The sequence below is a fragment of the Pipistrellus kuhlii genome, unplaced genomic scaffold (assembly GCF_014108245.1).
Source record: "Pipistrellus kuhlii isolate mPipKuh1 unplaced genomic scaffold, mPipKuh1.p scaffold_m20_p_6, whole genome shotgun sequence".
In the NCBI taxonomy this organism is placed as follows: domain Eukaryota; kingdom Metazoa; phylum Chordata; class Mammalia; order Chiroptera; family Vespertilionidae; genus Pipistrellus; species Pipistrellus kuhlii.
Window position 1 is genome coordinate 54,773,229 of NW_023425562.1, and position 27,710 is coordinate 54,800,938.

Here is a 27,710-nt window from a genome sequence, read left to right on the forward strand (position 1 = left end):
ATAAGTTACCAGACTTCTTTGTGCACACCATTTTACCGTGCGGTAGGTTAGGTGGTCAGTCCCAGTTCAGGGAGGAAACTAAGCGGCACCGTACATGGCAGAGCCAGATTTAGAATCCGAGTTCTCATTTGTAATGCAGGTAGGTATTATCGATGTTGCCTGCTTCCCCTAAGGCTAGTTAATTGCTCAGAAATGTCTTCAGAGTTTTTCATTTGTTAAATCCGCCAATACTGATGAATGCTTTATACGTGCTGAATGCTAGGGACACTGGATACTGCAGTGAGCAACAGGCCTCAGTGGTATGTTTTTATGCCCCACACCTTGGGCCTGGCCGGTGTCCTTCTGTCATCAAACTATACATTACTGATTTTAGTTCCCGGACATGCCAGGCAAGGTTTATTCTAGTTAGTGTGTATTGATCTCCTTCAACACACCCATAGATAAAACTCAACTCTGATTTGAAACTTAGCTTGATTTCTTGCGTAACACCAGGCAAATCAGCTTCAAGTTTTCATTCATAAATCTTAGTAATATCAACCTACCAGAGTAAGTGAGGCTTAAGCCAGAAAGTGAAACACAAAAGTGTTTTTTAGTAATAATAACAGAGTCTATGTTGACTGCTGGCTCTGTGCCAGGTGCTATGTTTATGCCCTTGACATAATCGTCTTGTTTGACCCTCACAACTGTTCTAATGTGAAGATGGAAAATCCAGAGCTTCAAGAGGCTCTATAATGTGTCCACAGTAACACACCTTGAACATCTTGTACTGAGATATATCTGATGCTAAAGCCACTGTGTCAAAGCTCTTTTGCAGGCCCAGACTGGTTTATTTCATTTTGAGTATTTGGCACAGGGCCTGGGGTTGGGCAAAGACTCAGCCAGGCAGGTCTCAATGAACATGAAGGGTTGTTATTAGATGCAGGTTAGGCTACAAAAAATGTCTCTGTCTCTAAGGAAGCAAACTCATTTGAAGCAGTAGGAGTAGACCCAAAACACTCGATGAATGGTTCCAGGCAAACTGTGCCAAATCTGTGGTGTGGACTCCAAAGCAGAAGAGGACAGACCTACTGGCTGCGTCCTACAGGTGCCCTGGACCCCTGCCAAACCAAATCGTTTCCACCATAAGCTACATCCTCAGTCTGCATCATCAGTGTGCACCCTCTCCCTCGCCAACTGCATTACCAACCGAGACCCTCTTCTGTGCCAGTTGTGGAATGTCAGAAAGGGGAAAGGTTACTAGGAACTTGAATAATAGTTTTCTCAGTAGTGTGGCTTTGTGTAATTCACACTGACTCCTCAGTTTCCTCATCTATAAAATGAAGATAATAGCAATAATCTCTTTCTCATGGGCTGCTGTGTTTCTTCCGCCTTGATTACTCCTCCTCTAGCTCTAATTAAGGCTGTGTTCTTATCATTTAGGTCTTCAACTCAAATATCACCTCTTCAGAAGCTATCCGTGTTTACATGTCTGCTGTCTATCTCCTCCAGTAAAACCTAAACTCCCAGAGTGTAGGGGCTTTGTCTCATTTTTACCCTCATCCCCGGCAACTAGCAGAGTGCTTGACTTATAGGAAACACTCAACACGTATTTGTTGAATGAGTGAGTGAGCGACTCCATAGTCCATCTAGCACAGTGCCTGACACATACTAGTATAGTAAGCTCAGCATTGTAAGGCATCATTATCTGTTAAGAGGATATGGGCTTTGAAGACTTCCAGTTGGTGAAAAGAATGTGGCCAGAGAGGCTCAATAAATAAGAACCACCCAGACAGATCTGGAATGTGGATTGTGTATGAAGCATTTGGGAGTCAGTGAGGAGACAGACTGGCTGAAAAGGGTGTAGATCGTCAGTACACCTGGTCATGAAAAAGGAAGCAGTGACTGATGGTGGCCTCTGGGAAGAGGGATGGGATGGTTGATGGTAGAGGTGGATCCAATGGGGAGAGGCCCATCACCAGAGGGATGCATCTAGGTCTCCAGTAACCCGTAGGAAAGAGAATCCCTTGCCAGCCGGGGCTCAGCAGACAGAGGCACCTGCGACCTGCAGATCAGGTAGGCTGCCCTGGTGGTTATTTTGGGTCTCTGGGCCAGGTGCAGATTCAAAAGCTTGATTGAAGTCTTTTGGCAATTCTGATCTCAGCCAGGTAAACATCACCTGTCTCTTGCCACCTGTGGCAACAATGCCAGGAAGGTATCCTGGGCGGCCCAAAGGGGGCCTGCTTTCTTGTTGTCCTAACAGAGCAAGAAATAGCCCCCCAAGAGAGGCCACTCCTCCCCATGGCTCCTTCAGAAGAGTTCAGGTGGCAGTAAGATGCCTCCTGCCCAACAGCAACCTCCCCCCTTCTGGGGTTTTGGCCTGTGGAAGTCTGGGGCGGGGCATTGGGAGCCGTTGACAGCTGGGCCCAGCTGGGGGGAGGGGTCCACTTGGGAGCAGGTGCAGATTTCGGGGAGGGTGGGGCCTGAAGGGAAGTAGGGATCTTGGTAGGTTGAAAAATTTCCCTCCCCAACCCCCAGCCACAGCTGGCTTCTTCAGGAACCTGATGACCTAGTTACAAAGCTTAGAAATTGTTAGCTTAGCTTGCAGTTCAGGGTTGTGCCAGTCTCTCCTTTTTGAGGCTACTTGAGTCCAAAAGGTGCCCTGACATTCCCCCAAAGGGGTTCCATGTGAAGGACATGTGCCATATCACATGTATAGGCTTCTTGCCCAAGAGAGTAAAGAACCAATCAGGCTTCTTCCCTAGTATGCTCCCTGACCCCATCCCAGGGAGGAAAGACTATTCTGCAACAGCCTCCCTTCTGTGTCTCCCTCAGAGCTTGGTAGATGGCAACTAGAGGTCACAAACTTCTTCCGGAGGTTCAGCAGAATGGGAATTGCCGAAGGGATAGCTTGAGCATACCTAACAGTTTCCACCTTACCTTCTCCTCTCAGCGGAGTGAGGAAGAATCTGTTGGGGGATCTGGAGGCACCAGCCTTCCAGGCAGCAGCTGCTCCTGGTATTCCTGATGCCTACCTCTCCATTGTTTCCCTGAGAGAAATCCATCACTGTTAAGATGTAGGCTGGCATATAATAATTACTACTCAGTATGGCCCTACTATTGTTGTTCTGTATCATATTGCCTTCAAGTTCCTGTCATTGCTATTAGAGCTACTTTTTATTTTATTTATTTATTTTTTTTACAGAGAGGAAGAAAGAGGGACAGAGAGTTAGAAACATCAATGAGAGAGAATCATCAATCAGCTGCCTCCTGCACACCCCCCACTGGGGATGTGCCCGCAACCAATGTACATGTCCTTGACCAGAATCGAACCCGGGACCTTTCAGTCTACAGGCCCACGCTCTATCCACTGAGCCAAACTGGTCTTGGCTAGAGCTACTTTTTAAGAGCAAACTAGCCAGGTAGCTCAGCTGATTAGAGCATCAACCAGATACCATAAGGTTGTGTGTTAAATCCCCAGTCAGGGCATATGCAAAAATCAACCAGTGAGTGCATAAATACATGGAACAACAAACCAATTTCTCTCTCTCTCTCATTCAAGTAAGTACATTATTTTAAAAAACAAACTTTTAGGCTGATAAAGCATGTGGATTATCTTTTGAACTAAGAGCTTGGAGATCTTAAGATTTTTGAAGCTCAGGACGGACTCAACCTTCTCCACAAGGTTCCCAAGTCATGTTTGGTACACTGTAGAGTTTGGCCAATGTTGCAGAGTAGGCATTTAGCAATGGGGCAGCATATTTCCTTTTCTCTTTGCCAAGTACCTTCAATAAACAGGGAACTCTTCCTCTGCTTTATCCACTGCTCTGTCTCTAGATCCTGCCACAGAGCCTGGAATATAGAAGGTGCTCAATCATAGTTGTTGACTGAATGGATTGAGTATTTAAATGTGTAGGAGCATGCTTAGCACACAGTAGGTGCTTGTTATGTGTTTGATTAAACAAGGTGTTTGGGGGACTCTGGAGTTTTTCCAGGATGGCCCCAGTCTTGTTTACTGTGTGGCCTAAGGCTCTTGCCCAAGCTCTGCCTGTTGCCTCATCTGTTGAAGAAAGATAACACCCAACTTGCCTCCCTTATGAGTGAGCTGTGAAGCCCAAGGAGATGATAGATGAAAAAGCACTTTGAGAACTATAAATGTTTGGTCTTATTGCTGCTCCTTGAATGAGATCATAACCATAGCTCTGTCATTCATTCATTTAACCAACAAGCTTTTTTTTTTTAATCCTCACCCAAGGATATTTTCCCATTGATTTTTTGAGAGAATAGGAGATAGAAAGAAAGACAGAGAGAAATATTGATATGAGAGAAACAATCGGTTGCTTCCTGTACATACCCTGACCAGGGCCCGGGCTGGGGAGGAGCCTGGAACAGAGGTACATGCTTTTGACTGGAATCAAACCCAGGACCCTTTGGTCTACAGGCCAATGCTCTATCCACGGAGCCAAACCGGCGAGGGCCAGCAAGCATGTTTTAAGTGGAAGTAATATCCTAGCTCTCTCACTTATCTGGCTTCATGAGTTTGGACAAGTAACTTTTCTAAGCCTGGACATCTATGAATGGGAAATAATATTTATTTCACAGGATTGTTAGAAGAAAGACTAAGCAAGGTGCTCTGAGGATGGAAACTCTCACTTACTGTTATCAGCTATTATTAAGCCTAGCACTTGGTGGCTAAGTGTTTAGTGACTGAGTGAACCAACATTCATAATGATGAATGGTGTGTGCACAGTGCCTGATGTAAAGTAAAAGTTTAGCAAATGCTGGGTCTCTCCTCTCACTATGAAGTTTGGTGATTCATTGATTCAGCCATTAGTTGCCTTCTATGGGCAGATTACCAGGCAAGGCCAGGCTTCTGAGTTTGACTCAAATGGTTAGTAGAAATGAGCATTAATTTCTAACCCCTGGATGTTCTTATCCATCTAGGGCAGTGTTTCCCAAAGTGTGGTACGCGTACCCCCAGCGGTACGGGAAGAGTTTGGTGGGGGTATGCGTTGTTTGGTGGGGATATGCACTGCCCCGTGCTTAGCTGCGCCTAATTCTACGTTCTCATGAGTACGAGGGGTATTCAGCGTTATGAAAATTATAGAAGGGGTACACATATGTCAAAAGTTTGGGAAACACTGATCTAGGGTATATTGCTGAGTGAGAGGTCTAACCTGGCCAGGATCAGTGCTGCTTAAACATAAAACGGAGGCACAGCGGGCCTCACCCTGTGCTTATCTCTGATTCAGAACAAGAATACCCACCCCTTGTTCTACCTGCTCTCAATTTGCTACTCAGGGAGAAGATTTTTCTCTTTGCTCAAAGTACCCACATTCATATGGAACCCTAGGGGTTACTATATCAAGGAAGCCCCCAGGGAATCACTCAGAAATGGCCCTTTGGGATAGGGTCCAGGGAGGGGGCCCAAGTCTAAGACTTGGGGTCTCCTGGGACTAGGTCAAGCAGCAGGTGCAGGTATGAGGCTGGTGGCTAAGTAATGAAACTGAGAGAGATGTAAGGCCAGACAAGAAGTCAACTCTGAGGAAACAACCTGCCTATCCATGCAGCTGTCTGGGCACCTGGGGGCAGTTTCTGAGTCTGATTTACTTGGTTGTGGTTCCAAATTAGTACTTCAAATCTCAGTGATGGGAAGCCAGGGAACTCCAGCACAAAGCCTGTGGTTAGCACCCAGGTCAGTGTGTTTAGTACGTTTGAACTCTTTTCAGACTCTGTCAGGGTAAAAGGAGGCCTTTCCTCTGGGCTTCACAGCACCTAATATTGGAAGGTCTTCAGGACTAATGGAATAATAACCACATCTCCCTTTATGGGGGCCCCTGTACCATGCTGGAGACTTTTTAAGAGAATGGGATCATTTCATTATTGGAATTATGGGCTCTGAAGTCAGAGCTGAGTTTGAATCTAGCCTCCATCATGTAGCAGCTGTTTGATTATGGCACATCCCTGTCCCTTTCTGAGCCTCAGTTCCCCTGTCTGAAAAATGGAGGTAATAATACCTGCCTCATAGGGTTTTTGTAAGGATGAAGTAAGATCATACATGTCAAGCTTAGCGCAGGTGTTATAGTAATTTTAATAATAGCTAGTGTTTATTGAGCACTTACATTTAAGTGTTTCATATGTGTTAACTCGTTGAATTCTCAAAATAGTACCATTGAGGTAGGTCTCTTATTATTATCATTTTACAGAGGAGAATAGTGAGGCGAAAGGAAGTTATCCAAAGATGCACAGCTAGTAAATGGTGAAGTTGTGATTTGGGAGAAAAAGATAACCAACCCAAAATAGAAAAGAGGGAGGTAAATAAACAAGAAACTTATAATTTTTTTTAAAAAAAGTTGTGATTTGAGGCAGTCTGGGCTCCAGCGCCCATGTGCTCTACCTCAGGGTCAGGGCGCCTTGTAAATGTCGTTGCTGTGACTCTGGTGTCTAGCATTGTCACTGCCTGTGGGTTTTGGTCTGTCTGCTGAATTCTGAGCCCAGTGAAGTCAATAAACCCATCTTAATCAGCTTGCATCCCCAGAGACTAACATAGTACACATAGTACTCATTAATATTTGCTTAATGGCTGAGAATGTTCTCTCTCTTCATTAATCAATCAGTAGCTCTTCATCGACCATTTCCTATCGGCTAGATTTGAGCTAAATCCTGGGAGGAATGCAAAGTACAACTGCGTCTCTGTAACCGGAAGATTGGGTGTGTTTGTGAAGGGGAAGGGAGGGCATTCCAGAGCACTGTGTCATTGGCAGAAACTTCCACACTGGAGGCAGAGACTATACAGGTGGCTTAGGGAGGTTTTCCAAATTGGGATTCCCACCCCTCCCTGGGTGGGCCGCTCCCTCCATCACTTGCAGAACCAGGTGACTCACATTCCCTAATCCGGCCCAGCGCAGAAACTGCTCTTTGGTTCCCTCTCATGAAGAGGCTAGATCATCTTTCTTGCTCTGGCACCCAGTTCCAGGGAGTGTAGATTGACAGAAAAAAAGAAGTTTGGAGTGGGGAAAGAATCTTTAAAAATCACTTCTACTCCAATACTGCAGCCAAAGTGATCTTTTAAAAACCAAGTTCAGAACTTATCACAACTTGCTTACTGTCCTCCACCCACTTGGAATAAAACTCCGAGTTCTTACCAAAGCCTCTCAGGCCTGCATGATCTGATACTGGCAGCCTCTTCATCCTCTATCCCTCTACCCCTCCATTTCCTTTTTTTCTTTTTTTTAAATATATATTTTATTGATTTTTTACAGAGAGAAAGAGAGAGGGATAGAGAGAAACATCGATGAGAGAGAATCATCGATCAGCTGCCTCTTGCACACTCCCCACTAGGAATGTGCCCACAACCAAGGTACATGCCCTTGACCGGAATCGAACCCAGGACCTTTCAGTCTGCAGGCCGATGCTCTATCCACTGAGCCAAACCGGTTTCAGCTACCCCTCCATTTCTGCACTCAAGCTCAGGTATCTCCTGCAGTTTCTAGTTCCTGGCATACTTGTCCCTGCCTGAGGGACCTTGTAGTTGCTGTTCCTCTGCCAGGAACGCTCTGCCCTTGATGTTTGCCTTGTTGGTCCTTTTAGTTGACTTAGCTCACAGGTCACTTCCTCTGAGAGGTTCTCTTTGGCCTTTGGTCTGAAGTAGCTGCACTTCTAAATCACTCTCTAGTCTTTAACCTTCTTGTATTTTTGTCATAGTACTACCTCTGTTTAAAGTTTTCTCTTTGTTTAATTGGTTTTTGCTTGTCTCTTCTGATAGGATATACACTCCATGATATTAAGAACTTTAGTTTGTTCATCATTTCATCTTTAATGCCTAGAACTGTTCCTTGCAGATAGTAAACATTCAATGAATGAATTTGGAATGAATGGATGAACAAATGAACAAACCTAAGACATTGTTTTCATTTACACATGAGAAAACTGAGGCCTAGAGAAGAGACGCTAGTAAGAATTGACAGTGTTTTTCCCCCCTTATTTTTGAATGCCAAGCACTATACTGAAGGCTTTTCGTGTATTATTTTTGTCATTTACCTTTCATTGTTATAAAGTCATTTGGAAAATAATTTTTGTACACCATTGTAACGTTTTAAAGAAAACTGGACCAACTGTTTACAAAGAGTTGGAGGCAACCTAGAAAAGTTCCAGAATGATAGAATAAACCAAAGTATAGAACCAATAGGATAAAATATCTAGAGGGAGTCAAGTGAAAGGGGAGGACAGGAACCAGAGCTTAGTTTACAAAAATGGATACCACACAAATCCCTTTGAACTGAGCAAAGCCTTTCTACTATTCTTTATGATTGATAACTAAGTTATGCCCAGATTCTTGAAAATGATAGTTTCTCAAAAACCCAGTCACACACATGACCTGGGGATTGTCCCAGGCGTGTGATAGTGCCAGATTTGTTGGTTCCCTCACTGCCTCATCAGCTGGGCTCCTGGACTGAGACAGTATGATCTCCTCTTCCTCCTTGTCTACCAAAGGAGGGGCGAGTCCAGCAGGGAGGAGCCTGACTCTCCAAACCTCTCTGAACTCAGCCAGCTTTTTTCAAAGAGGGCCTTTTCCCCTGAAGATTTATTAACAGATTAATAAATGTTAATAAAGACCATTGAAGATCCAGTTCTGCGCTCAACTTCCAATTGAATTAGAAAAGATAATACACATAAAAAGAGATTTTGTGGCCAAGACCGGTTTGGCTCAATGGATAGAGCGTCGGCTTGGGGACTGAAAGGTCCCGGGTTCGATTCTGGTCAAGGGCATGTACCTTGGTTGTGGGCATATCCCCAGTAGGGGGTGTGCAAGAGACAGCTGATCGATGTTTCTCTCTCATCGATGTTTCTAACTCTCTCCCTTCCTCTCTGTACAAAATCAATAAAATATATATTTTTAAAAAAGATTTTGTGAAAGATAACAATAAATGCTAAGTGCCAAATAAGAGAAGTATTTACTAGAAGAAGCGAGAGATTTGTGTTGGGACTTAATCACAGAGACAGGGTTAAGAGGGGCTGGTGCTCCCTGCAAGCTGGGAAAAGGGAGGTCTGCAAGAGCTAAGATGTGCAGGCTGGGGGGCGGGGGGAAGCAGGGGGGGCAATGGTAAAATATGTACACAGATAATAATTTAATTTTAAAAAATTAAAAAAAAAAAAAAAAAAAAAGATGTGCAGGCTGGGATGGACTCAAGAAGAAACCCATAAAGCAGTGGCAGTCAATATGAGACATGTGTGGAAGGGTCTCTCTTATTTAAGATAATAAAACCAGAAAAGTCAGCTGGAGCAGATTTGTGGGAACCTCAAATGCCAGGGAAAGATTCCAAGGCCTTCCTTGGGAGTCCTGGTATCCCAGTAGATGAGTCATTGCCAGGTACGGATGCCCATCCTGGCCACCTGTCAGTCCACTGATTCCCAGATAGCAGTGCCAGCACCTGAAATGGGAGCCAGGACTTTGAACTGACAGTGAGCAGAGGAGTGAGTATGGGGCCACTGTCAGTTTAGCCTTTGGCCAGCCCCTGTGCATTCATTTGGTGACTTAGCAGATGTTGATTGAGCACCAGCTACAGCTGATCCTTGAACAGTGCAGGGGATCAGGAGCTCTGACCTCCTTGCGTGTAGAAAGTCCACGTATAACTTCAGTTGGCCCTCCATGTACGTGCATTCCCAACTGCTGATTGAATATACTACATGCCAGGTCCTGTGCTAAGTGTCAGGGCTATTGTGAAGAATGAGACAGTTAAGGACACTACTTTCATATTACTGGGGGAGACAGCCAGCCTGAGAAACAAACAAATAAGATGATTTCAGATAGGAGGTTAAATGATGTAAAGAAAATGAAACAGTGACGGAGTGTCTAGGGAAGCAACTTTATACAGGGAGGTCAAGGAACGCCTCTCGAAGGAGATGACATTTGACCTGAGAGTAGATTAATGAGAAAGCCAGCCTGGGAAGATTTGAAGCAAAGATTTTACAAACAGAAAAGCAAGGTGAGACTGAACGTGGCTCATCTGAGCTTTGGACCCACACGCAGATACTCAACTGATGCTCATTGGGCTCGGTCTGGGCCGTTGTGTCCCTTTGTGTTATGGATGAAGACGTCTTTCACACCTTCCTCCCAGAGATCCAAAGGGAATAATGGTGACAATCATTTCATTTCATGGGATATGGCAGGCACTCCATATTAATTTTCTCATTTAATTCTCCCACCTGGTCTATGTGGTAAGTGGTCTGTTGGCCCCAGTTTCTTTTCCAATGAGGAAACAGGTTCAGAGAGATGAAGTTCCCATGCCCAGGGTCCATGGTAGAATCTGGATTCAGACCCAGATTGGTCGGGCTCCAAACCTAGGCTTTTTCCACAGCTCAGCTCTCGGAATAAATGAAGCATTGTTAGTTCAGGACATGCCGAAAGCTACTCGGCAAAAGGAGAATTGGGAACACATTCTGGAATGTGAGTCTTAAAGGACACCTACAGTCCTCCCAACTGAGGACTTTACGCTTGTCTGCTTGAGGATACTCCAGAACCTGGAGTTATTACTGTTGGCCTTTGCCGGAGGCATGTTTGGACTTAGCCAGCTGAGTATCCCCATTTCCTGCTTTTACCATCTCAGCTGCTGGTCAGGAGGTTTGGGAAGGTGACATCATCGAGCTGAATCAGCTGTTGCTTCTAGACACATTAACGGGAACTGAAAGTCTTGCCCCTTCCTTCCCACTCCGCACATCTCTTTGGAACAAGGCTGGGGTGCGGGTATTTCACCTCTCCACTGGGTCTTGGTTGGAACAGTGCATCTGCTCTTAAAGAGCTAGAAGGTGCATTTTCCTGGAGAAAGCTGTCCTCAAAACGTAAGGAATAGGTGGGTTCACAGGAGGGCCCCCATTCTTCTCCTCCACCTCAGGAGAACTCCTGATCCTTCTGATCTCATTTGCCTTAAGTTCAAGGCTCGGGCCCAACACTGTAGAATGGGCAAACGAAATGTTATTTGTGGACTTAGATGTTAAGGCATTTAAAGTTTGGTCAGGAGGACAAAAAGACAGATTTCAGAGCAGAGCAGCCACCACACTATGATCTAGTGAATATCCCCGTTGACCCAATGACTGAAAAGAAAAGAAAAAAGAAAGTGAAATACGCCCTAGCTGGTTTGGCTCAGGGGATAGAGCGTCGGACTGCGGACTGAAGGGTCCCAGATTCTAATCCAGTCAAGGGCACATGCTCAGGTTGTGGGCTCAATCCCCAGTTGGGCATGCAGGAGGCAGCTGGTCAATGATTTTTATTGATGTTTCTCTCCCTTCCTCTCTGAAATCAATAAAAACATGTGGAATACGTTTAAAAAAAAAAAGTGGAATACGCCAAAGCTGGTTTGGCTCAGCGGTAGAGCGTCGGTCCGAGGACTGAAAGTTCCTGGGTTCGATTCCGGTCAAGGGCATGTGCCTTGGTTGTGGGCACATCCCCGGTGGAGGGTGTGCAAGAGGCAGCTGGTAGATGTTTCTCTTTCATCGACATTTCTAGTTCTCTATCTCTCTCATTTCCTCTCTGTAAAAAATCAATAAAATATATATATTTTTAAAAAGTGGAATACATTAAAAAAGAAAAAGAAAGAAAATCAAAAGAAAGTAATAAAAAGATGGCTCAGTGCCAGGTGAGTAGGACAATAGACAGCTTATTTGCTCTGTGGTTTTGCTTCTCTCAGCTCCACTGTTCATATGAAGAATGGATATTATCAAGGTATGTGGCTCCTTAGGTTATTGGAATATTACACATTATATAAAGCATTCAGCAGTGTGCCCAGCACCCAGGGAACACTCAGTGAATTATGGCCCTGTAGATAGGTTCTCAAAAGAGGGGACAGCCGAAACCGGTTTGGCTCAGTGGATAGAGCATCGGCCTGCGGACTGAAAGGTCCTGAGTTCGATTCCGGTCAAGGGCATGTACCCTGGTTGTGGGCCCACCCCCAGTGCGGGGGGGGGAGAGGGGGGTGCGAGAGGCAGCTAGCTGATCGATGTTTCTCTCTCATCGATGTTTTTAATTTTCTATCCCTCTCTTCCTCTCTGTAAAAAAATCAATTAAATATATATCTATATATCTATCTATCTATATCTATCTATCTATATATATATATATATTTTTATTTTTTTTATTTTTTTTTTTAAAGAAAAAGAAAAAAAAAGAGGGGACAGCCCATTAGGGAAGGCTTCCTGGAAAAGGTGAACTTGGAACTGGGTTTTGGAGCCTAAATAGGCTATGGATGGATGCTGGCTGGAGCAGCCTATTCATGTGTAAAGAGGATAAACTTTGGATGCTGACATTCTGCTGTGTCATCTTTGATAAATGACTTTACTACTCAGAACCTCATGGGTTTTCTTCTTAGTAAAGTGTGGCTATTGCTAGAACCCACCTCACAGGACTCTTGAGAGTTAGTGAGGTGCCATATTGACAGTGAAAATTGCTGAGTAAAGTCCTCAATATGTACCAATGCTGTTTCTTATTCGTCAAGGGAACTAGCCCAGTCTTTGCCCCCTTCAAATTCACATAGTAGCAACCAGTGATCCTTCTAAAATAGAAGGCAGAGCCTGTCATTCTTCAGTTCAGAACCCTCCAGTGACTCTTTATTCATGAGAATAAAACCAAAGTGAATACAATGCAGGGACAGGCAGAGGACAGTTCCCTAAAAATTAGTGCCCTGGGCTCATTTCTTCTCAGAAGCGACCCTGTTCCAGCTCCGCGCGCGCACACACACACACACGTGTGCTGTGTGTGTGTGTGTGTGTGCATGCAGGCACAAGCGGATGACTCAGTGGTGATGGCATATGTATACACCCAGGACAGTTGATAATAGTAAAGGACATTGACTACACTGCCTTGCAGCTACCGAAGGTCATGAGGGCTGTGGAAGCCAAGACAGATCTTCCCCTTTCAATCTGAGTCATTTCCTGAGACAGATGTTGGTCATTCATTCATTTGTTCGTTAACAAATATTTATTGAGTGTCTGCCATGTGTTCGGCACTGAACTATAGGTTAGGCATACTGTGTGAACAAACCAAAGTCCCTGTTTTCACTCTGCAAGCAAAGGCGGGGCCACGAGACAGGAAGCTGGGCCGATGGTGGTGGTTTGTATGAGGGTGGAAGTGTGGTAGAAGTAGTGAGCAGTGATCAGAACTTCAATATAATTTGAAGGTCAGGCCAACTGGATTTGCTGATGAATGCATAAGGGGTGTGAGATGGCAAAAAAGAGAGGAGTCCAGGTTTTTGGCTTGAACAACTGGAAGGAGCTTGTGCCACTTAATGAGAAGGGGAAGATGTTATGGCCAGTCATGGTTTCCTGAGAGGCTGTGAAGTCGACTGTCCGCATTCAGGTCTGTTTGACTTTGGGTAAGAGTTTAACTTTATCAAGCCTCAGTTTACTCAAATATAAATCTACTGTCTAGACTAGGGGTGTCGAACTCAATCAGAGAAGGAGCCAAAATCTAAAATCCAGCCTAAATCGCGGGCCGATGGTTTACTGAACAGTCATAAACTGTCATTGTGATGGAAACGCAGCGGAGTGCAGTGATGACAGCGCGGGCCACATTGCAAGGCCTGGCGGGATGGATTTGGCCCGCGGGCCTTGTGGTCTAGACTATAGGCAGTTGGTGCTGAAAACTAAATGGGGATAATTTGTGTGAAGGACATAGGATGTAGTACCAAGATTATAGTAAAAAAAAGTTAGCTCTGATCTTATTGTGGAAAGCAGGGAATCCCATGACCAAGCAGGCAGCAAGTCCCACCCCCGCCTCAACCACTCCCTCAAGGAACCCACCCTCCAAGGTGCAGCTCAGACACCATCTGTCCAGCAGAGAAAAGCCACAGGGAGACAGCTTTGGGGGGACATTAAATAGATGAGCTCTTCCCAGGAAACCTAATCTCATTCTCAGCAGGTGCTAATCCTAACAGCCTCCCTTGGTATCTGAGCCCAGCCCACCCAGTTCCTTCCCCACCTCCTCCCTGAGTCCCAGACCCTCTTCCCCTCTCACCAGCTCCAAGCTGCCACTAGGACACTTCCTTACCAGATGGAGGGTTCCGACAGGAGGAGGCACCATCCATCTGACTGGGCCCAATCCCTCATGTATCAGGTCACCGAGGGCCTCAGGTGCCACCTGTCTATAGCCTTCCCCCCTCCCCCCAGGTGCCAGTTCCTGGGCGTGGTGCTTGATCCTGGCAGATCCTGGCTGAAGCCAGCTGGAGCCAGGGACTCCCACTGTGCCCCAGCTGCCGCCTGCCCTCCCACCCACAGGCAGAGGAACAAGCTTAACCCTTTGGACACCATACAGGTAGCCAGAGTTTGTGGTTGCATTCTAGCTCTTGAGTATTACACTGTTCCAGCACACTTTTTAAAAAAAGAGATTTACCATATATACAATAAGGAATGTCTAATGCATATGTAAAGTTCAAAAATAGAAAAAGGATCACCTGTAAATTCAATACCCAGTTTAAAAAATCAGACATCTACGAATTCCCCTGTGTGTCCCTCTCCAAACACAGTCACCCCTACTTATTCTCTTGAGATTGGTGTTTATAATTTCTTTGCCTTTTTCAAAAAAGTTATGCGCTGTAGCTGGTTTGGCTCAGAGGATAGAGTTACAGCCTGCGGACTGAAGGGTCCTCCATTTGAGACACATGCCTGGGTTATGGACTCAATCCCCAGTAGGGGCTTGCAGGAGGCAGCCGATCAATTATTCTTATCGCTGATGTTTCTCTCTCTCCCTCTCCCTTCCTTTCTGAAATCAATTTTAAAAATAAATTTTAAAAAATAGTTTTGCTATATACATATATTCATTCTGCATGCTTTTAAACTTCATTAAGTATTATACTTCATGTATACATTTCAGTTTGCTTTTTTCATTCAACATTGTGAGATCTATTGATGCTTTGTGTACACCTGTAGTTCATTCATTTTCATATCCCTTTGTATGATGTGTCTCAAGTTGTGTATCCACTCTACTGTCAGTGGTTATTTGGGTCCTTCCCCTGTTTTCGCTACTTCAAACAATGCGGTTTTGAACATTTTGCTGGTGTCTCCTGCACATGCACATGTTTAAGAGTTTCTCCAGGGCAGTGGTTTCAAAGAGTTTAGCTACCCATTAGAATTACCAATGTGCATGTTAGACCACACTTTGCTGAGCTCCACCCCCCGTGGTGTTAGATTCTGTACGTCTGGGATGAGGCCCTGAGAGTTTGCATTTATAGAGAGTTCCCAGGTGATGCTGTTGCAGGTCCTGTGACCACACTTTGAGCGTCATTGCTGAAAGGTATATACTCAGGAGTCACACATTGCTTGATGGAAGGTAATGCTTGATTGTTTTTCTATGTGTTTTTAAGAATAAATGCTGCCACCAGCAGCACATGAGTTTTCGTTGCTTTATATCTTTAATACTTGATATGGTCATACTTTAAATTTTTTATAGAGCTGGTGGATGTGAGATGGTATCTTGTTGTTTTGGTTTTGCATTTCTCAAGAGTACAAGTGGGACTGAGAATCTTTTCTTACACCTATTGACCATTCATGTTTCCTCTTTTGTAAAATATCTATTCAAGTCATTGCTCTATTTTCTTTTGATTTTTTTTCTTAAGGATTTGTAGGAATTCTTTATGTATTCTGAATACTAATCTTTTGTTTACATATGTTACAGATATAGGCTCTCATTTTGTAATTTCTTTTCTCTTTTTTATACAGTAGTGTCTTTTGATTACTAGAATTTCTTAATTTTAATGTAGTTGAGTCTTCTATGATTCACACCTTTTATATTTTGTTGAAGAAATCCTTTCTTAACCTGTGATCCTAAATACATTTGTTTATATTTTCTTCTAAAAGTTTTAGAGTTTTGTCTTTCACATTTAAGTTTTTAATATCGATAGATCTGGAATTGACTCTCATGTTACTTTAGTATTTTTCTTGGTGGAATAAATGTTATTTCAGTAGGTTTTAAATGTCTACACACCTGAATTATTTATAAGTTGAGTTGTACCTAGAGCTTATTATATACACCACATTAATATTTCATATTGAACAAAGGTGCCCGCTTTGGGAAAGTGTTATGATCACACTTAAAACCCTTCCAAGATTTCTGTTGGATTTTTTAAATTTTAGGATAATAGTATAATAGTTATATATATAATTTCAGAGAGGGAGAGAGAAACACATCAATGATGAGAGAGAACATTTATTGGCTGCCTCCTGTATGCCCCCAACTAGGGTTCAAGCCCACAACCCAGGCATGTGCCCTTGACTAGAATCGAACCTGGTCCCGTAGATCTGCAGGCCGACATCCTATCCATTGCGCCAAACTGGCTAGGTGGCATAGATGGGATTTAACCCATGTTTGAAGCCTCTAGCACCTATGCTTTTCAGGAGAAATAACATATGGACTTATAGTCTAACACAGATGAGAAATCAGGTTCTATGAGAATCACTGGCCGAAAGAGCACACAGCTAGAAAGCTATGGAGTGTAGTCTTCGGGGGTGGGAGGGGGGGGTGGGGGGGAGACACCTACATGTATCTGATCTAAGGCCTGTGATCTATACAAAGTTACCTCTTTTCCTTCCATGGAGTTTCCAAATCTAATTAGGATTCCATCAGAGAACTTACTCTCACATGATCTCACACATCTAGAGGAAATAATGAACAACATAAACTGATGAACAGAAACAGACCCAGAGAAAGAGAAGCAGCGATCAGACTCTCAAACCTCAGAGGGAAAGTAGGGGAGGGAGGGGGAAAGGGGGAAGAGACCAACCAAAGGACTTGTGTGCATGTATATGAGCTTAGCCAGTGGCCATGGACAACAGGGGGGTGGGAGCATATGTGGGGAGGGGTTTGGGATGGGAATGGGGTGATGAGGACAATTATGTGATAACATAATCAATAAAAATTAAAATTAAAAATAGAGAACTTTCTCCATCCAGAACTCCGTTGCTATAGAGAGCCATAAGTCACTGGTTCTTGGTATTCATCTATTGGCATCAGAGGGCCCATAGACATAACCCATCTATGATTAATATACTCATGACAATATAGTTGCTGCCATTGATTGAGTCCTATTATGTGGAAGATGCTGTAAGGTGCACTGTGCTGTATTTTTTTAACCCTCACAATAATCCTGCCTGGGAAACATTATTGTCCTGATTAGAAAACTGAGAGTATAACAAGTTAAATAATAGTTCCAAGGTCAGATTCTAATAAGGATAGAATCCAAATCTGTTAGACTCAGAAGCCCTTATTCACTCACTCTGGTTCCATGGTTTTCCTGGGCTTTCTCTGTCTCTCCTATTTTTTTTTTTTTTTAATATATTTTTATTGATTTCACAGAGAGGAAGAGATAGGGAGAGAGAGGCAGAAACATCAGTAATGAGGGTGAATCATCAATCAGCCGCCTCCTGCACACCCCCTATTGGTGTGCCTGCAAACCCGGCATTGCCCTGATCCAGAATCGAACTGTGACCTGCTGGTTCATAGGTCAATGTTCAACTACTGAGCCACACTGGTTAGGCTTCTGGGTTTTTTTTTCTTTTGTGAGTCTGACTTTTCCAGAGTGTGAATCTGCCTTCATTACCTCACACTGACTGCTTTTAAAGGAGAACTTCCATTTGCCCCATATCCTCCACCCCAGTAATTTGCACAGAGGAGCCAGAGTGGGCTGCTACATGGCGCCTGAGGCTTGGTGGGTGATCACCGGTGATGACCCTCACTGATTCTGCCTCACAGAGGCCCCATCGCCCAGTCATAGAACAGGTTCTCTTTGAACGCTTGTCATGTGTTGACATTCCAGTGGGAGAGAAGTATAAAGTACAGGCTTAGCACAACAACTTGGATCATGAGACTGCAAGTACTAAAGTAAATGAAAAGACTACAAGGGTTAGAAGTGTTCAGAGGAGAGAGGAGGCATGACAGTTATAATAGTACCGTGTTTCCCCGAAAATAAGACATCCTCCGAAAATAAGACCTAGCGCATGGAAAGACAAGACATCCCCTGAAAATAAGACCTAGCGCAACTTTGGGAGAAAAAATTAATATAAGACACTGTCTTATTTTCGGGGAAACAGGGTAGTAAACATTTTTTGAGAACTATAGGGTTGGTCAGTCTTATTCCCTTTTTATAAATGTGGACCCTGAGATTCAGAGTTTACATGATCAGCCCAGGGTTGCACAGCAGGTAAGTGTCAGAGTTAGGACTCTGAACCCCCCTCCACAACTTCTCAAGGGAGAGCACTCTGGGCTCTGTGTTGGGTGGCCTGGAAGCTCTAGGTAAAGAGTCGGGAAGGATAGATCAGGTATGGTCAAGAAGGGAGAGGCTGAGCTGTTGTAGGATAAAAGTCTAAGAAGTGGAACCATAATATCCCTACGGTATTACAACTTGTGCCTTCTGTTCTCCTTTCAAATGAGGGGAAAAACAGGCTTAGGCCACCAAGTCATAGCACATGATTATTAACTAAGGTTTGTCCCGTGCTTCTTTGTGTCCACACATTATTTCATTTAGCCTCCGACTATGCTAGGAGGTAGAGGAGGTCATCCCCTTATCATGGATGGAACTGAGGTCTTTTGATTTTAAGTTTTATCCATGCTCTCTTCACATTTCTATAGTGGGAGAGCACTGGCTTTGCAATCAGACACATGTGTTTGAACCCCACCTCCTCCATCTCTCTAAGATCTTAAGATGTGCCAGTTGGGTGATTCCAGATAAAGAAGAGGACTTAGGGGAGGCAAGCATATGCTAAGGAGTGGACAGCATAAGGGAGACATAATAACATCAAAATTCTAGGTATGAAGAAAGTGAGGTGCCCCCAGGGATGAAGTGACTTGCCCAAGATCACACAGTGAGTTAATAACCGGCAACACTGGGGTTAGAACTCTGGTCTCTGGTCTCCCAAGAGAGCTTACTAGTTTTTCCTTACACAGCATTGCTCCCTGAGAGGGCATGGTGTAAAAGCCTAGGGATCGACCAGTGCACTTTCTAGCTAGAGAGAGGACTTTATTTTTTTTAAAATATATATTTTATTGATTTTTTACAGAGAGGAAGAGAGAGGGATAGAGAGTTGGAATCATCGATGAAGAGAGAATCATCGATCAGCTGCCTCTTGCACAGCCAATACTGGGGATGTGCCCGCAACCAAGGTCGAACCCGGAACCTTTCAGTCCACAGGCCGACGCTCTATCCACTGAGCCAAACTGATTTCAGCTAGAGAGAGGACTTTAGAGATCGATCATCTAGTCCATCCTCCATACTTACATATGAGAAAAGTAAGGCCCAGGATGCTTAATTTACATGTCCATTACCAGATGGAGCTACCACAGAGCATGAGTAAGCCCACTGGTCTTTTTACACTACCAGGCAAAACTTGCAAATTACCTTTTTTCTATGCAAATCTAAATCCTCACTCCAAATGCCAGTAACGGAACAACTGATTTGGGGGAATTTTCTCCCCAAATACAATCTCTTTAATTCTCTCTCCCCCCTTCATTTCTTAGTAAGGATGATGGAAGGTCTTGGTAGAAAAAAAGATAAAAATTTGATAGTCTCTAAAATCTAGGGATGTCCTCAAAGACATGAAAGTATAGGCCAGCCCCTCGCCTATTCCAGCCAGCTCAGCACTCGTCCTCCCCTCTCACAATGGGCCTTCAGAAGACCCAGCTTCCCTTGGCAGCTGTATCTGGTGAACATCAACGGAAATCCCTGGTATTTTTCTTTGCATGCAACCAACCATGGAGATTTAGGTTAGACATTATTGGCCTGGCAGTTACAACAACTCTAGCTCTACCTCCTGCACCTGCAGCCATGTTTGCTGTGCCTCATGGGGATGGGAGAAGGATGCTCCCCTCCAAACAGATCGAATCTTCAGGAGTCCATGTAGGTGGAGCCAGCTGGGACCCAGGAGAGGTCATCCTCAATGTGGGGACTAAGAGGGTGGCTCTGTCTCTTTCCCTCCTGATGTCTGACTCAGCTCAGCTCAGAGTCGTCATCACAGTTGGAGCTGATTGGAGAGGTCCCATCCTCCCCCTCGGCTCGGCTGTGCCCCAGGCCTGCATTTGAACCCCAACGCCTGTCTGGTGTTTACGGGGTTGATGCCACCACCCTTTTGGACCCTTTGGGACCTGATCTGTTTTCATTTCTGTTCTCAGCTGTGTGGTCTCCGTGGGCCTCACTCACAGGTTTCTGTGTGCCTGTCCCCTACGATGCGGCCCCTTGAGGCTCTTCCGGCCTAGCACGCTCCTCTCTGGCCTTTGTTCCCTTCAGCAGAGCTGCCAGTTCGGTGCCTGGCCCCGGCGAGAGCTTTCCTGGCCCTTTAGACAAGCTCGGTTGGTTTAACCTAGCTGCATTCTTCCCTTTGTCTGCACCCCGCAGTGGGCAGGACTGTGGCTCTAAGGCACAAAAGGGGTGCCCGTGTGGCTGCTCTAGACTGACCCCCAATTGGCTGGCTATTCTGTTCTGAGCTTTCTCCTGCCCCAGGGCTCACTTATCTCCTTTGTAAAGGACCAAGAAAACTATGGGACCAAGATTGGTTTATGAATCACTCATCTTCAAGATATGTATAGTTCATATTTTTATTTTAATAGTCAATGTTTTTATTTTATGTTGATTTTCATCTGTGGCAAATGATACTGGTTTTCTTCTTATAGTAGCAATAAAGTTTTCTTTTCATGTTATGTGTTTATTTAACAAATACTCAGTGTCTACTCTATGCCAAGCAGTATTCTAGCCACTAGGGATATCTGTCTTCATAGAGATTACATTCTAAAAAGACTGAGAATGGTGGTGGGCTGGAGGGTGACTAGGCAGCTCTTGGTATTTGTTTTTTCTTTTCCTTTTAAAACTTTTTTGTTACTTATTGATTTTAGAGAGAGAAAGGGAGGAAGGGAGAGAGAAAAAAACCTATTGATTTATTGTTCCACTTATTTATACATTCATTGGTTGATTCTTTTTTTAAAAATAAATTTTATTGATTTTTTTTTTTTTTTTACAGAGAGGAAGGGAGAAGGATAGAGAGTTAGAAACATCAATGAGAGAGAAACATCGATCAGCTGCCTCCTTCACACTTCCCACCAGGCATGTGCCCGCAACCAATGTACATGCCCTGACGGGAATCAAACCTGGGACCCTTGAGTCCTCAGGCCAACACTCTATCCACTTATCCAAACCGGTCAGGGCTGGTTGATTCTTTTTTTAAAAAACATTTTAATCCTCACTTGAGGATATATATGTTTTTTATTGATTTTTTTTTTTTTTTTTTTTTTTTTAAGATAGAAAGAGAAACATCATTGTGAGAGATAAACATTGATTGGTTGCTTCCTGTACATGCCCATAACCTAGGTATGTGCCCTGGCAGTTACAACAGCTAGCTTTACCTCCTGCACCTGCTTTTTTGTGTACAGGACAATGCTCCAACTAACTGAGCCATCCACCCAGGGCCATTGGTTGATTCTTGTTGTGCCCTGTTCTGGGATCAAACCCGAAACCTTGGTGCTTTGGGACGATACTCTAATCCACTGAGTTACCGAGCCAGGGCAAGTAGTTGTTTTTTTTAATAAAGAGTGAAAGGGAGAGGCTTCTCTGAGGAGGAGTCATGGGTGGAGAGATCTGCATAACCTGAGGGAGTGAACCCTATAACAGTCTGTGGAAAGAACATTCCAGACCCTTCGGAACAGGTACAGAGACCCCCAGGTGAGAAAGGTGTGCTTGGCAGGTTTGAGGAAGAGCAGAGGAGATGTGTGGCTAGAACAGAGCGAGCAGAGGAGAAAGCGGTAGGAGGTGAAGATTTGTGTGAGTCAAGGAGAGATACTCTGAGTGAGATGGGAAGGCACTGGAGTGTTTTGACCAGACAGGATCTGATTGCTTTTAGAAGAACCCTTTTTGGCTGCTATTTGGTGAAGGACCATAGCAGGAGGTAAAAAGCTGGGAGACCAGTAAGGAAGCTATTACAATTTAGGCAGAAAAAGATGTTGACTTGGACCAAATGATGGTGATAAAGATGATAAGTGGTAGATTCTGGATCAGTTTTTAACAGAGATCCAATGGAATTTGCTGACATTTCTAAGCTAGAGCGGTTTTAAGGATGACTTCAAGGTGTTCCAGGCTTTAGCACCTAGAATGATGAAACTGCTACCATTTGCCAAAAAGGGTAAAGATACAGAAAGAAAAGTTTGGGCAGAGGGGAAGTTAAGAATTTTCAGTATACTTATTTACATTTTTTAAAAGTGAGTCAGTTGAGCCCTGGTCAGTGTGGCTCATTCGGTTGAGCATCCGCCCATGCACCACAAGATAGCTGCCTGGATTGTGGGTCGGTCCTCCATCAACCAATCGATATTTCTCTCTTGCATCAATGTTTCTCTCTCTTCCATCCTCCCCCCTCCCTTCTCGAGTTGATTTTTAAAAAGTGGGTTAATTGGTAAAGAAAATGTTAATAATAATAGTAATACATGAATAAGGCCAACACAGTGACTGCTGAAATTGTGGGTAGGATGGACTAGATGTGTCTGTTCTCCCTTCCAGCTTTAAATTCGGCTTTGGTGATTTCAGACCTTGTAGTCTCCTATTTATGAAGAATGGGAACTTGAAACTCAGCCTAGAATGTAATAGATGGAAAAGGAATGACAGGAAAGGAATCCCTTGCTCCAGGCTTACCTCTTGCTAATTTGGAAGGACTTGGGAAGTTCCTGCTCACATCCTGGCCTCCTGGCATTGCCTCACTCACTGAGTCACTGAGTCACTGAGCACCTTCTGCCTAGTAGGCCCTGGAGACAGCACGTTCTGATGTGCTCTCATTCCTAATACAGAGCAAGCTATCTCTGCCTCCACCCTCACCCCAGGCCTGGCTCCTGGTCCCACACGTGCCTGTACCTGGAGCTCCAGTGATGTTTGCTAAATGTGGGCACTCATAGCCCAGGCAGACCTGCCCTTCCTTTGTCTCTGTGCAGCCCCTCCTTACTTTCCCTATTGTCATTTACCCTTTGGGGCCTGGGAGCAATTGGCTTTGCCTCAATGAAAGTGGAAATGGTTTTGTCTTACTTCAGTCCATAGGGTTCTCATGGTTGGGAAAAAATGTCAAGCTGGGGAAAATGCTCAAAGCCTCTTTCTCAGCTTTTTGTAAATGAAAAACAGAAGGCCAGAGAGACAAGCAGCTCCCACAGTCCACATCCCATTGGCACAGTTCTACTTTTTTTAAAAATATATATTTTATTGATTTTTTTACAGAGAGGAAGGGAGAGGGATAGAGAGTTAGAAACATCGATCAGCCGCCTCCTGCACACTCCCTACTCGGTATGTGTCTGCAACCAAGGTATATGCCCTTGACTGGAATCGAACCTGGGACCCTTGAGTCCGCAGGCCTACGCTCTATCCATTGAGCCAAACCGGTTAGGGCAGCACAGTTACTTTTAAAAATAAATTCTGAATCTGCCTGCTTCTTACCAGCTTCCCTGTCACTATCCTGGCTAAGCCACCATCATATTTCTCCTGGATGACTGATCAGCTCTTCACCAGACCTTTTACTTCCACCCTTGCCCCTGGAGGTCTCCACCCAACAGCAGAGAGATCTTGTTAAAATCAAAGTCAGGACCAGCTGATGTGTCTCAGTGGTTGAGCGAGCATCGGCCTATGAACCAGGAGATCATGATTCAATTCCCAGTCAGGGCACATGACCAAGTTGCCAGGCTCGATCACCAGTAGGGGGCATGTAGGAGGCAGCCAATCAATGATTCTTCTCTCTCATCATTGATGATTCTCTCTCCTCCCTGCCATTTTGAAATCAATAAAGATGTTTGTTTTTTTTAAGTCAGATTATGACCCTCCACTGCTCAAAACCCTGTAGTGTTCCCTTGTCACTCAAAGGACAAGCCCAAGGCCTTAAATGGCCTTCAGGCCCTGCACAATCTGGCCTTCAACTACTGCCAGATCCCATTACCCCTGATTCACTCGGCCTCAGCTACTGTACACTGGTATCTTTTCTGTTCCTAGAACACCTCAAATATACCTACCTCAGGACCTTTGCACTTTCTATTCCCTCTGCCTTTCCTCAGATCCTTACAGTGCTCTGATTAAATGTTACCTCCTCGAGAAGCTTTCCCTGACCATGGATTCTAATCCTGCCCTCTTCCATATTTCTCTCTAACCTCTTTTCTCGTTTATTTTTCCTTTATTGCCATCTGACACATTTATTGCCTGTCTTTTCCATTAAATTGTAAACTCATGCAGGTAAGAATTTTCATCTGATTTAATCACTGCTTTACCTGTAGCACTTAGCATAGTGCCTGGCATTTAGAGGACACTTAATAATAAAGATTTATGGAATGAATGAGAGTTCAGAGCTTAAGCAGGGCAGCTTGTGTGGTCCTTCCTGCAACCCCACAAGTCAACCCACAGAGGGGGTCTGTCTTAGAAAACAAAGCTGACAGCTTTACCAAAGCTACTTGGCATCACTTTTATTTCCAAGATAATGACCAGGTAGTGAGAGGGACCCTCTCTGCAAGGACTGGTGGCCTTGCAAGGGCTGGATTGGGTTTGGGAAAAGCATAGAGCAGCCATCAGCACATCTCTCCCTTTCCCAGCCCTCAGGGATCCAGGGGGCATTTCTCTTCCCTGTCCCTAAAGTCATTTCTGACTTCCAGGACTCAAGAGTAGCCGAACCTCAGTAATTAGTAGGCGGGTGGATGAATTGGGGAAGCCAAGAGGAGTTTAGTAACATCCTCCTGCGTCTATCCTGTTGATTGGCTAAATTTAATGTGCTTTGGAGTCATACACCCTTACTCAGTAACCAGTGGTCTCGGACAAAGTTTTATCACCTCTCTATCTTAGTTTTCTCATTGGTAAAATGGGGACAGCTTTTCTTACGAGATTTTAGAATCAAGCAGGGGCTTAGTAAATATTAGCTGTTACTTTTTTATTTATAGCAACAAATAATGAGATACACCAATGGTGCCAACTCATTTTTAGCTATTAAAAAAAAAAAAAAAACAAACAGCTAACATTACTTTCCATGAACCCATTTAATTCCTGCTGCCAAGCCTGTGGAATACAGTGTTCTTGCTTATGGACAGGACACCTGGCTTAAAGAGGTAGTTTTGCCTCAAGTCCTACAAGTAGGCAGTCACGGTGCTGAGGTCAGAACCAACACTGTCAGACTCCAGGGGTCAGGAGGCCTTTTGGGGGAGTCCCATCAGCTTTTCTGAATCTCAGTCCACATCTCTGTGGACCACAGATGATGACATGATTTCTGGGTCTCTGGGGTCATGATGGTGGGGGTCATCTGAAGCTTCTGGTGCGCTGGGTGTTGGTTGTGAATAACAAACCTCCAGGTGGCCCCTGGCTCCACACCACCCGCTGCAGAAGAGTCCTTCAGCTCTCCTGGCCCCGTCTCAGGCATCTTGCTGTTCTAAACCTTAAGGGGGCTGCTGGACTGCAGTGGAGATGAATTGAGGAAAAGGATAGAAAGGACGGAAATGTAGGAAATGAAGGCCATAGGAGCCTTCAGCTGAGCTTTTGGTTCCCCGGATGTGTGTGTGCTCTCACAGGGGGCGGGAAGGGTGGTGCACGGATTTGCTCACACTCCCTTCTGTTTGGAATTCCAAACATTTCCAATCAGATAAAGGTGGCTGAAAATACCAGGGACTTGTCTGGACTAGTTGGAGGCGGTCCTGGGGTGAGGAGGTTGAGGCCACAGGGACAGAGACAGGCAAGGTCTGGCCCATCTGAGAAACATGTCCAGGGTCATGTGTACCCATCGCTTTTTTCCCTTAGAATCCTACCGGTTTCAGGGCAAGGCTTAGCAGAGGTGGAGGAGAGTGAAAGGCTGTGGTCATCCATCTACTCATGGAATAGGGAGTTGCCAGGGTGAGATGTAAAGAGTTGAGATGAGGCAGGCCTTGGAATTCCAGGGAATTGATGCATAGGAGCATGCAGTGGCCAGTCAGGAGCCATTAAGTGCTTAGACTCTGGATCCAGACTCCCTGGATTCAAATCCCAACTCTGCCATTTATGAACGATATGACCATGAGAGGATCACTTGAACTCTGAGCCTGCTTCCTTATCTGTAACATGGAGAATATTTTTAAAAATATATTTTTATTGATTTCAGAGAGAGGAAAGGAGGGGTAGATAGAAACATCAATGATGAGAGAAAACCATGGATTGGCTGCCCTCTGTACGCCCCCTACTGGGATCAAGCCCACAACCCAGGCATGTGCCCTTGACTGGAATCAAACCTAGGACCCTTCAGTCTGCAGGCCAACTCTCTATCCACTGAGCCAAACCGGCTAGGGCAACATGAAGAGTATTAGTAGCGCTTTCTTCAGGGGGTTATTGTGGGGATTAAGTGCATTTGTATACACAATGAAGCTCTTAGTACCATAGTAAGTGCTCAGTAAATATCAGCCATCACTCCCAGGAAAGGATGTTGTGAGCCCCTAAATGAGCATCTGTGCCCCCAGTAAATGCTTTTCTGAATTATCTCTGCCTCCAAGGCTAGCACCCTGTTTCTGAGCTGAGGAAGGAGGTGGAGAGCCCACGCTCGCACTGCTGGGCCAGATAGCTTTCTCAATTCCCCAGCTGAGGTGTTATCTCCCGGCACAACCACTTCCTTTCTGAGAAATGAGCACATCTGTCAGGCTTAGCTTCTTAGAACTAATGGGGAGGAGGAGGAGGAGGAGGGAGAGAGAGGCTGGCAGCTGACAGGGCAGAGTTGGAGAAAGATTAAAACAAAGTTTGCCGTGCGTGTGCCTTCAAATATCCCCTAAAGCCTGGGCCCCATATGACACCCTCTTCAGCCAGTAATAGCAAGGTCACCTTGTTTTACCAAGTGCCTTCATCCCCTCATCTTACCACTGCTGCCCGTGGGTGGGGTCAAAGCAGGAGAAACTGAGGCTCAGAAGTAGAGAGACTTGCTATGTCACCCACAGCTGGGCTGGCTAGAGCCAAGTGTCAGGCCAGCAGAGTTGGCCACCCATCTCTTTGCCCCTGCCCCACTAAGCCGTCCCTCTGAGTTGCCCACATCCAGGCCCATGTCCCCTGGGAAAGTCAGGGGAAGTGGATTTCAACCACAAACCTCACTTCTTCCCACTCTCCGCCTGCAGCACCCTGCCAAGAGAGTGATAAAGCCTCTCCATTTGCCCGCCCACCCTTCCTGCCCTCTGGGGACCTCCTAACAAGGCCTCATTGGTCTCCTCAGCCGGCACTTACCAACCTCCCTCCCTGGATACTGAGGCTGGGAGCAGAAAGTGCGAGTGACTCAGCCTGCCCAGGCAGGGCTGTGCGAGGCCAGGGCGAGATACCGTCCTGGTGTCCCTGGCACTTTCTCTGGGCTCCTAGGAGCCCCTTCCTCTTCTCCACCTCCTTCTTTCCTGAAATAACCACACAGGAAGGAAGCAGGGGGCCTGGGTCACCATAGAGGAAGGAAGGGCTTGTCTGGCGCAGGCACTGGTTCCCCACCGAAGCCAGCACGGAAGGGTTTCACTTTCCCTCCTGGTCTCCGTCACATCCTTTTCCTGTGGTACCCAGTTCCCCGTCAGCTGGCAGGGGCCAGAGCTCATTCATTCAGCCCGTGGCCTCCGGCCACCTTCCCCTTCCTAGAGGGACTTGGGAGATAGCCCTGGCCCAGAAAGTGGAGTTTGCTGCTGCATGTGCTGGGCTTTCCCATTTGTTCACTCGGCGCAGGTCTCAGTGTCTCTGAGCCTCAGTTCACCTGGGTTTAGAATGAGGACCTCCTTCAGTCACAGAAGT

The 27,710-nt window shown here is 45.2% G+C and overlaps 1 protein-coding gene and 1 long non-coding RNA gene across 12 annotated transcripts in view; both read left to right on the forward strand.

Moving 5' to 3' along the window:
• Nucleotides 1-27,710, forward strand: part of BCL2L1 (BCL2 like 1) — a 46,446-nt gene that overhangs the window by 11,305 nt on the left and 7,431 nt on the right. The window contains exon 3 of one of the 11 annotated variants that reach the window (XM_036417561.2): nt 4,401-4,496. The exons of 9 other annotated variants lie outside the window; for them this stretch is intronic. In XM_036417561.2, the coding sequence (XP_036273454.2) occupies nt 4,401-4,481 (81 nt within the window). In that variant the 3' untranslated portion in view covers nt 4,482-4,496. Of the gene's footprint in view, nt 1-4,400; nt 4,497-10,583; nt 10,641-27,710 lie in introns of those variants that run through there. One more of the 11 variants, XM_045574541.1, reaches the window with a different exon arrangement.
• LOC123651523 lies at nt 12,727-14,337 on the forward strand. Its single transcript, XR_006740304.1, has 2 exons — nt 12,727-13,340; nt 13,985-14,337. It is a non-coding gene; the product is annotated as an uncharacterized LOC123651523 (long non-coding RNA).